At 60.1% G+C, this 9,895-nt stretch overlaps 2 protein-coding genes across 2 annotated transcripts; one reads left to right on the forward strand and one right to left on the reverse strand.

Moving 5' to 3' along the window:
• The first annotated feature begins 201 nt into the window (after positions 1-201).
• Positions 202-2,124, forward strand: LOC118175176 (zinc finger protein CKR1-like). The gene is made up of 2 exons (XM_035341146.1): positions 202-289; positions 728-2,124. The coding sequence occupies exons 1-2, from the start codon at positions 202-204 to the stop codon at positions 2,122-2,124; spliced, it is 1,485 nt and encodes a 494-aa protein (XP_035197037.1).
• A 932-nt stretch (positions 2,125-3,056) lies between these two features.
• Positions 3,057-7,743, reverse strand: LOC118175188 (zinc finger protein 345-like). The gene is made up of 5 exons (XM_035341163.1): positions 7,488-7,743; positions 7,030-7,152; positions 5,842-5,955; positions 5,555-5,653; positions 3,057-5,092 (listed from the first exon to the last, which is right to left on the reverse strand). The coding sequence occupies exons 3-5, from the start codon at positions 5,927-5,929 to the stop codon at positions 3,156-3,158; spliced, it is 2,124 nt and encodes a 707-aa protein (XP_035197054.1). The 5' UTR covers positions 5,930-5,955; positions 7,030-7,152; positions 7,488-7,743; the 3' UTR covers positions 3,057-3,155.
• Between the last annotated feature and the right edge of the window lie 2,152 nt (positions 7,744-9,895).

Here is a 9,895-nt window from a genome sequence, read left to right on the forward strand (position 1 = left end):
GGGGGGGGGGGGGGGGACCCTGCACGTGCTGCAAGAGGGAGGGAGAAAACTCCACGCTGGGCCCAGAAAAAGCATCCAAACCCCAAGCGAGAAGCGTTTCTGGGGGGATTTCCCCCCATTTTAGGGGTTCCTCTTCCCCGCAGGAGGTTTTGAGGAGCCGTGAGCGAGGACGGGAGGCACAGACCCTGGCCCCCGCGTGCCATGGAGCGCTGGGTGGTGCTGGACCCGCGGCAGAAGGCGCTGTACCGGGACGTGATGCAGGAGAGCTACGAAACGCTGATGTCCCTTGGTAAAAACAAGCTCCCCCCCACCCCCAAATCCCCTCTTTTTCTCCTCAAATCCCCTCCCCCCGCCTTTTCACCCTGCCCTATTTTTATCCCCCCTTCCCCAAAAGGCAAGGAAGCAGGACGGGAACGGGGAGGAGGAATCCGGGCAGGTTTCAAGGGGGATTTCCCCCAAACCCCAGCGTTTCCCTTGATTTTTTTTTTTTTTAAATTTTAATCAGGAAAATGTTACGGGTCTCTGCATGTGATTTAACTAAAAAAACAGCTCGCGGTGTGCTCATGCGTATCCATGTCCCCAGTTCCTTGCTCCTCTCCTCCTCCCCTTCGGGACACCAGATTTAGAGGGGAATGTCTCTCCATCTGTTTAAATTCCCCCCCCTGCCCTTGCTCCAGTTGAGGCCACGCTCTCCCCTTTTTCCCCCCCCCTCCCCAAATCTCCCCAGCAGCGCAGGGGCTGGTGAGCGAAAAAGCCGCGGAGGAAGGCGCCGAGGAGCTCGAAGCCCGCCCGTCCCGCAGCCCGGAGAGGGCCAAAACCCTGGGCTCCAACAGGAGGAAAACCAAACGGCCTGACAAAGCCGTGCCTCACGGCATCGCGAAGACGCCCAAAACCCCTCCGACCCCCAAATTAGACTGCGTGAAACCTCTCCGTGGGGCGAGCGGCAAGGGGGCAGCGCGGGAGCGGCCGTTCGGCTGCGCCGACTGCGGCAAGAGCTTCCCGTGGGCTTCGCACCTGGAGCGGCACCGGCGGGTGCACACGGGTGAGCGCCCTTTCGGCTGCCCCGAGTGCGGCGAGACCTACAGCCAGAGCTCCCACCTCCTCCAGCACCGCCGCACCCACGCCAGCGACCGGCCCCACAAATGCGGCGAGTGCGGCAAGCGTTTCGCCGGGGCCGCCGAGCTGGCGGCGCACGGCCGGGGCCACGCGGCCGAAAAACCCCACAAATGCGGCGACTGCGGCAAAGGTTTCGTCTGGGCGTCCCACCTGGCCCGCCACCGCCGCGTCCACACCGGCGAGAAACCCTTCGGCTGCCCCGAGTGCGGCGAGGCTTTCACCCAAGGCTCCCACCTGGCCAAGCATCGCCGCAGCCACACGGGCGAGCGGCCCCACCGGTGCCCGGTGTGCGGCAAGACGTTTTGCCAAAGCTCCGACCTGGCTCGCCACCGCCGCACCCACCTGGGGAAGAAAGCTTTGCGCTGCGGGGATTGCGGCAAGCTTTTCCGAGCCGGGCCGGCGTTGGCCAGGCACCAACGGTGCCACCGGCGAGAGCGAGCCCACCGCTGCGGCGACTGCGGGAAGGGTTTCGTTTGGGCGTCCCACCTGGAGCGGCACCGGCGCATCCACACCGGCGAGCGCCCCTTCCCCTGCGGCAGCTGCGGCGAGCGCTTCGCCCAGAAAGCCCACCTCCTCCAGCACCGCAAAACCCACTCCCCCGACCGGCCCTATAAGTGCGGCGAGTGCGGGAAGCGTTTCGGGGAGGCCCCCCCTTTCCTCGCCCACCAGCGGGGCCACGCGGCCCAGAAGAGCTACACGTGCGGCGAGTGCGGCAAGGGCTTCGCGTGGGCGTCCCACCTGGAGCGCCACCGCCGCGTCCACACCGGGGAGAAACCCTACGAGTGCCCCGAGTGCGGCGAAGCCTTCAGCCAGAGCTCCCACCTCACCAAGCACCGCCGCAGCCACCTCCCCAAGGTGGATTTTTCCCCGGCGAGGACCCGGCCAGAGGGGGAAAAGCCCCCCGCTGCGCCCCGTTGCGCCGGGGGGTCGGCGAAGCCGCCCGGAGACTGCAGTGAAGGACCCCGAGGAAAACTTCGGGATGGGGACGGAGCAAAGGACAGCGAGTGACGCCTCGGAGGAGGGTGGCGGGGCTGCTGCATCGGGGTTTGTCCTTCCTAGAAGCGACGGGGGAACGTTGCCTGTGTCCTTGGTGGCGGGGGGGCTCTGAAAAGGGGACGTTTTTGGGGGGACACGCGGTGCCCTTTTCTGTTCGGAGGGGTCGATGCGGATTGCTGGGGCTGTCCTTGTGCCAAAATACGTGGTTATTTGTGCCTCGGGTCTGCTTTTTGGGGCCGGGGACGCCGTGGGGAGAAAACAGACCCCGAGGGTGCAGCAAGCAGGGAGGGGGGTTTGAGGGGGGGGAAAAAAGAGGGGAAAAGGGGAAAAAAAAGGGAGCCCCTGCCCTCTAGCCAGCTGTGCCTGGCTCTCCTTGCACCACAACCCCAAACCCCGTCGGTGCTCGCGGGGGGGAAGTATGGGGAGGGGTTTTAAAGCACGCGGGGTCTGCAGGATGGGGCTGGGGATGGATCCTGGGCGAGGGAGAACCCCCCCAGGCAGGAGCTGGGCTTGCTGGGGAAATCGTGCTCCGGGGACAGAAGAGGCCGAGACACACGGAGAGGTGTTTTTGGTGAACTACCGTCTATTTTATTACCTGCTCAGCCGGCCCCTCCATCCCTGCCCGAGCCCCCCCGGCGCATCCCCAGCCGCCTTTGGTGTGACCCAAGCACGTTTGGGGCAGGTCCCTTTGGCTCTTTTCGGAGCCGTTTCTTCCCCAAAATCCCCCTGCGGCAGGGGGTCCCCCCAGTGAACCCTGTTTATTTTTTGCTGCTGGGGCCCCTCCCATGCACCCAACCCCCCCCCCCCAAAAGGGGGGATGCCTCCGTGGGCCCCCTCTCCTTCCCCCCCGGGTTCCATCCTAACCCTCCCCCCACACACACCAGGGTGTCCTGGACCCCCCTCCCCAGCTCCCCAACAGCCCCTTTGCACCCCCTGCCAGGGCTTGGGGGACACAGGTGAGCCCCCTACCCCCGCACTGGGGCATCCCCAAAAGCAGGGGGTGGCTCTGTCCCCCCCCCCAAACCCCAAATTCGGACCCCATCTCAGGAGCTGGGGGGAGGCAGGGACGCCCAAGGCTCTTGGGGGGCTGCGGCATCGCTCTGCAGGGCGTCCCCCTCCCCAGACCTCCACGCCACGCTGGGGGGCAGGAGAGCTTTGGCAGCCCAGCCCCTGGGGGCTGAGGAGGAGGAAGGCACTGGGTTCTGCTGGAAAACGGAGCCGGTCTCCTCTGGCCAGAGCTCTGGGGGTGTCATCGTGCCCTCCGGCCTCTCCCCTTCCCACCACGAGGCCGGCAGCAAGGAGAGGCCGCTGCGGCCCCCGCTGCCGGTGGCGTGCAGTCGCTGGTGAGCAGCCAGGGCGGTGGCGAGGCCGAAGGCTTTGCCGCACTCGGGGCAGACGTGGCGCTTCTCGGGGCCGCCGTGGGCCCGCTGGTGCCGGTTGCGGTGCGAGCTGCGGCCGAAGCGCTTGCCGCAGTGGGCGCAGGAGAAGGGCTTCTCGCCGGTGTGGGTGAGCCGGTGCCGGTCGTAGTGGGAGCTCCAGGCGAAACCCTTGCCGCAGACGCCGCACTGGTAGGGCTTCTCGCCGCGGTGGAGCCGCCGGTGCCGCTCCAAGCCGGCCGGGGTGCTGAACCCTTTGCCACACTCGGGGCAAGCGTGGGGCCGGCCCGGTTGGGCGGCGTGGGTGCGGCGGTGGGCCAGCAAAGTGGAGCTGACGGCGAAGCTCTTGCCGCAGTCGCCGCAGCGGTACGGCCGCTCGCCCGTGTGCACCCGCCGGTGCCGCTCCAGGTGGGAGCTGACGGCGAAGGCTCGCCCGCATTCCCCGCAGCGGAAAGGTTTCTCCCCGGTGTGGACGCGCCGATGGCGCTCCAGGTGCGAGACCCAGCCGAAACTCTTGCCGCAAGCCCCGCACGGGTAGGGTTTTCCTCCGGCGCCGCTTTCCTCGGCGCACCCTTTGGCAGCCTGGCCGCTCTGCTGCTGCTGCCGGGCGTGCGTGCGCCGGTGCTTGGCCAGGGCCGAGCCCCATCGGAAGCAGCGTTTGCAATCCGGGCAGGGGTAGGGTCGCTCGCCGCTGTGGACCCGCTGGTGCTTGAGGAGGTTGGAGCTGTGGCCGAAGCTTTTGCCGCACTGCTCGCAGCGGTAGGGCCGCGGGGGGCTGCCGGCGGGCTCGGCCCCGGCCGGCGGCGTCTGGGTGCCCTTGTGCTTGAAGCGCTGCGGGTCCGTCTGGTGGTTGAGGCGCTTGCCGCAGTCGGCGCATTTCTGGGGGGGCGGCGGCGGGGGCTCTTCCTCCTCCTCGCCGTCCTCCTCCTCGGAGGCGGCGGCGGCGGCGTGGGTGCGCATGTGGCGGTCGAGGTGGGAGCTCCAAGCGAAGGCTCGCCCGCACTCGGCGCACTGGAAGGGCTTCTCGCCGGTGTGGATGCGCCGGTGGCGCTCGAGGTGGGAGCTCCAGGCGAAGGCTTTCCCGCACACCCCGCACTCGTAGGGCTTCCCACCCAGGTGGCTCTTCTGGTGCCGGTCGAGAGCCCCCGGGTCGGCGAAGCTGCGGCCGCACTGGGGGCACCGGTTGGGTTTTTCCCCGCCGGGAGCGTGGGTGCGCTGGTGGGTGAGCAGCGAGGAGCTGACGCTGAAGCGGCGGCCGCAGTCGGGGCAGGCGTAGGGCCTCTCGCCCGTGTGGACCCGCTGGTGGATGGTGAGGTCGGAGCGCTGGATGAAGCCCTTGCCGCAGTCGGGGCACTCGTGCGGGCGGTCGCCGCTGTGGATTTTCTGGTGTTTCACCAGGGCCGACTTGTGGCTGAAGCTCTTGCCGCACTCGCCGCACGTGTTGCTGGGCTGGGGGGCCCGCGGCGGCGGCGCTTCCCCGCTCCTGCCCGCCTTCGCCTGGGCCAGGCTCGAGGGATGATCCTCACCCGTGGGTTTTGCAGCTTCAGGCTCTTTTTCAGCAGTTCCTTCTCGGGTGGGTTCCTGCTCCGCTCGTGCTCCGTCCTCTGTGGGGCACAGGGAAAGAGAGACACAACCCCAGGCAGATTTTGTCCCTGCCGGGGCCGGGGAGATGAAACGGAGGGCGGGGAGGGATTCCTCCTCGTTTTATTTCACACCTTCTTCCAGGGAAGCACCTCTAGGGAAAGCATCTCCACGGGAGCCGATCCCCATCCCTCCCCTCCGCCACCAGCACAAGCGCGGTAATTAAATCACCGTCGCCTCCACCGCGCCCCCATTTCTCTCTGGGCCACCCCAAAAATGCCTCTCCCTCTTGGCTGGGTGCAAAAGGGGCTTTGGCATTTCCATTTTGGCCAGGACGTCCCCCTGGCGTTACAGCCTGGCCCTCCTGGCACCTTTGGTCATTTTGGGGAGATGTCCACGGGTTTGGGGAAAGCCACCAGCAGGAGCCAACCCCAAAGTGTTGTTTTCTTTTTGTGCCACGGTCAAGGCACAATAAGGGGGCTCACCTCCAGACGGGGCGTCCTTGGGTACGTGGAGATCCAGGGCTGTTGGTTCGTCCTCGTGGGCCAGGCGGGACAGCAGGTCGGGCTTGGAAACAGGGAATTCTGGAAAAAAAAAAAAAAAAAAAAAGGAGGGGGGAGAAAGATGTATCAGCAGGGCTCACCCTCCCCGGGAGCACCCCCCCCCAGCTCATTACATGAAGATGAGCAGATCCAGCGAGCCAGATCCTGTGCCCGTCCCCAGGTATTTTGCCCATCCCCACATTTTCTGCGTTATTCTGGGGTCTCCTCACCCAGCGCCATCAGCGTCTCGTAGCTCTCCTGCATCACGTCGCGATACAGCGCTCGCTGTCGCGGGTCCAGCAGCACGTAGGGCTCCATGGCCGGTGTCGCGAGCCTCCCCCCCCCTGCAACGAGGAGGTGACACCCCCGTCAGCAGAGCCCGGCGTCACATTCAGCAACAACCAAACCCCAAAGATTCTCATGGAAAACCCCCCCGTTGGATTAACCTGTGGATTCTCTGCTGGCTCATAGAAAGGCTGAGCCTTCACTGCATCGCAAAACGGGGGACAAGCGGCTAAAAAACCTCTATCCCTTGGCCCACCACTTATTTTCCCAGATCTTTCTGCGTGATTCTTAAGAAAAAAGAAAAGAATAAACCCCATATTCCATTAATATTCTGTATTTCAGTAACTTGCAGGCAACTTCCTCACCCTAAAACAAACTGATTTACCACTTATCACTAGAGCTGCAATTTTTTTTTTACTGCACAAGCAGTCGCTACGCTCAATAACTCAGCCAAATCCTTTATTATTATTATTATTCTTTTTAATAGAGATGAAGGTATTTTTCTGAGAATTGCAGGCAATTAGGTCAGAAGCGCTTAAATCTGAGCGGCTGAATTACTGGATTCAAGAGTTTGCTTTCCAGTAGGTGGAACAGGTCCAAGACATGCTCCGTGCACACACTTTCACAGCAGCTTTTGGGTGATTTTTCACTCAAATCTTATCAAAGTTAAGTCCTACTGTACCAAATCCTGAAATCCTGAGTGCTCCTCCACAGGTTCCTTCACCTTCAAGACTCCTGCCCCAAACTTTCCAGAAATGTCCCCTCAAAACACACAGCAATTGCTCCCCACCCCTGCAAAAAAAAAGGATGAATTACCCAATTATTTCTCTACCGTGCCCCAAGGAGCCACAAATTTTGGGTGCCCAGCACCGTCTCTAACCAAGCTGGGGGGGGGAAATGAGACTTTTCCCAAGGGGAGGAACCGGGTTTGGCACTCTGTACTGCGAAATCATTAAAAAAATAAATAAAAATTGCTCCCACTCCTCCCTCCTTTCGCTCATCCTCCTCTGCGAGCAGCGTTTGGGATCCCGCTTGATTTCTATTTTCCAGCTGCTGGAGCTGCAGAGGATGGAGAAGGGAGGACTGACGGGGAGACAGAAGGAAAGGTTTGGGGCAGGCTGTACCCGACTTACTGATGTCAGGAATAAAAGGGCGATTTCAGGCGCACACCGCGGATCCCTCCTACATTTATATTTTTTTTTTCCCTGGCAGCTCATCCTGCTTCATTTATTTTCCCGGGTGGTTTTTCCATCCTGCTAAAAAAATAAAACAAAAGGAGGGGAGGGAGGGGGGTCAGCACTTCCAGCACCCGAACGAGACACGAAATGAATCCCACCCCGTGCAAAGAAAACAAGGGGGAAGGACGGAGGGATGCCAGCACCTCCAGAAGGACAATGGGAAGAGGTTTTTTTTTTAAGAAAAAAACGGGGATGGAGAGCATCTGGCGAGCTGAGCTGAGTGTGCGGGTGGCGAGGTGGATGGGCTGGGAGGGGAGAAGAAAGGAAGGACGGAGGGGAGAAGGAAAAGGGGGATGGAAAAGGAGCCATTTTACACTCCCTCTCCGCATCCAAAGACCAAACCTCCCCGTTACCTGTGGTCTCCGGCTTGGGAGGTGCTGGCGACAAAGCCTGGAGGTGCCCCCCTTTCTGCCCCCCCCCCCCCCCACCCTGCCTTGAAAAAAAAACAAAAACCCTTCTTCTCCCCCCAAAACACAGCACAGAGGGGTAGGGGGCTGGGGGTGTTCCCTCCCTGGGGTGCGAGGGCCACAGGGAGCGGTGGCCGCAAGCCCAGCCCCTCCGATATCGTGGGCAATAAGAGAGTTAAAAAAAAAAAAAAAAAAGGGAGGAAGGGAAAAAAAAAAAAAAAAATGCATGGATGCACGGTTTCCCTTGCAAAACCTCCCCAGAATAGCAACACATCTGGATGCGAAATGTCACCAGCAAAATCAGAGCAGTTCTTTGGCTGGCAGTCAGTTTCACACCCAGCATGGTTTGAGGAGAAACAGCGAGGTGTTCTTCACAAAATTATAGAAAATATGACAATTTTGGGGTCCTACAGTGACATTTCCTTGTGGATGGCTGTGGTTCACAGAGGAGCTCCTCACTGCAGGCCTCTGCCAGCACAAAGCAGGACCCCTGAAATTTATGGATTATAAACCTGTTAGGGACCACTTTGAGGGCAAACATCCTAAATTTGGAGACGGGGGGAGGTATTGTGGCACATTTTAGCAAGTCTGGAGTGAGGCAATGGGGCAGCAGCTGTGCCAATTTTTCCCAAGGGCCTCTTCTGTGGAGAAAAGGGGGGGGATTTGTCAATGGGGACAGCTGCCTGCATGCTGACAGAAGCTGCAAAATGTCCCCATTCCACCTTTCAGCCACAAAGGTGTTGTTTTTTTATTTCTTTTTTTCTTTTGGGGGGTGCATCCTCAAAGGACCCATCACCATGGCAACGGCTGCCCTCACCCAAGATGGACACCGGGGTCTCATTCCCCCCCCCCCCCCCCCCCCGAGGGGGCCATCTTGAGCAAGGCTTTCCTCAAGCAAAAGGGAGGAAGCAGCCATCTCGCCCTAGTCGCCCCGACGGCCCTTTAGGGAGGGGGAGGCCGCAGCCATCTTCTCCTCTTGCCCTGCCTGAGGGTGAGGCGGCCATTTTGGCAAAGGGCACGTGGCCGCCATTTTGGAAGCGGGCACATGGCCGCCATTTTGGAAGCGGGCACCTCCTCCCTGAGGAGATCCCAACACGCAGGCCCCGAATCTGCAGTTTTTCACCCCAAATTCTAGCCCACCCCATCCAAACCACCACCAGAAAGTAACCTCTCCCACAGCCACTTCCTCCTCAGAGCCAATGTCACCAGAGACAGTGAGGAAAATGTAAAGAAAGGCAGGGAAACTGTGGTATAAAATCATCTGTCTCATGCTTCTCCCACTAATAAAAAAGGTCCTCAGGGAGCTCCTCCAACTTCTACTTTGCAATATTTAATCATTTGCACAGGAAACCTGGCTACTGGGTGACAGGGGTGCAAACCCCGTGCCAAATTTCCCCAAAAGATTTAATTTTGAGGTGAAACAGGACACCCCAAGGGTCTGCTGTGACCTAGTGTGGCTCCAAACACTCCTCGCTGGACATGGTGTCGCCTTTTGTTATAGATCAAAGCTGGTTTTAAAATGTCAAAAAGCAAAGCCAAGGCATGCAAATGGCTTATCATACTATGAAGGCTTAATTACATCTGTGAAGATGTGTTTGAAATTAAGTGTCACCGGGGTGGTTGGGGCAGGTTTCAAGCACCCACCTCAATGCACCATAGGCACCTCAAAACCAGGACCTCGCTGGCGTCAGGGCCAATTAACATCCTCTAATTTTCCATCCCAAAAAACGTGCTTTCCCTCTGGCATTTCCTGTGGTGCCAGCTGAGAGGAAAAATCAATAAAAATGGAAGAACGTGACAGCGGAAGAGGGGAAGGGACAGAAGGATCAGCTCCGGCCCCACGTGCCCTGTGGTGACACTGTCGGCAAAGAACTCTGAACATTAAGAAAAATTAAAATTGCCAGTGCCAAGTCTACCAAAGTCACTTTGGAGTTGGAAGTTGAGACAAAACGACGGTAATTGTGATTATTAATGCGTGAGTTCACAGTAGCTGTTTCACAGGGACGGGTTAAGGCGTGGATAAACTGACGTGTATTTGAGGTGCATTTTCAAGGAGCATTTGGGGGATGTGGAGTTGGGGGAATTGGGGGGGAATGGAGCAATTTGGGATTGTGGAGGATGCAAAATTATGCAACGCTACAGACACCCAGGTGCTGCGTGTGTGCACATCTTCTATAGCCCCTATAGGCACTAAGGCACAGCCCCCAGCATCCTATAGGGTCAGAGGCGTGCTCCCCCCTCCCACCACCCTACAAGGCTCCAGTACACTATAAACAACCCCAAATCTCTTCCAAATTCCCTTCAATAGGGGGTCGTGGGGGGGGGGGGGGGGGGGGGGGGGGGGGGGGGGGGGG

This window comes from Oxyura jamaicensis, chromosome 16 (genome assembly GCF_011077185.1).
Source record: "Oxyura jamaicensis isolate SHBP4307 breed ruddy duck chromosome 16, BPBGC_Ojam_1.0, whole genome shotgun sequence".
Lineage (NCBI taxonomy): Eukaryota > Metazoa > Chordata > Aves > Anseriformes > Anatidae > Oxyura > Oxyura jamaicensis.

Excerpts from the sequence above, each read along its gene's own strand:
- LOC118175176 (XM_035341146.1), top strand. The coding sequence starts at position 202 with ATGGAGCGCTGGGTGGTGCTGGACCCGCGGCAGAAGGCGCTGTACCGG. Across the intron at positions 290-727 it reads CGAAACGCTGATGTCCCTTG|CAGCGCAGGGGCTGGTGAGC; the intron begins GTAAAAACAAGC and ends AAATCTCCCCAG.
- LOC118175188 (XM_035341163.1), bottom strand. The coding sequence starts at position 5,929 with ATGGAGCCCTACGTGCTGCTGGACCCGCGACAGCGAGCGCTGTATCGC. Across the intron at positions 5,654-5,841 it reads CGAGACGCTGATGGCGCTGG|AATTCCCTGTTTCCAAGCCC; the intron begins GTGAGGAGACCC and ends TTTTTTTTCCAG. Across the intron at positions 5,093-5,554 it reads CAAGGACGCCCCGTCTGGAG|AGGACGGAGCACGAGCGGAG; the intron begins GTGAGCCCCCTT and ends TGTGCCCCACAG.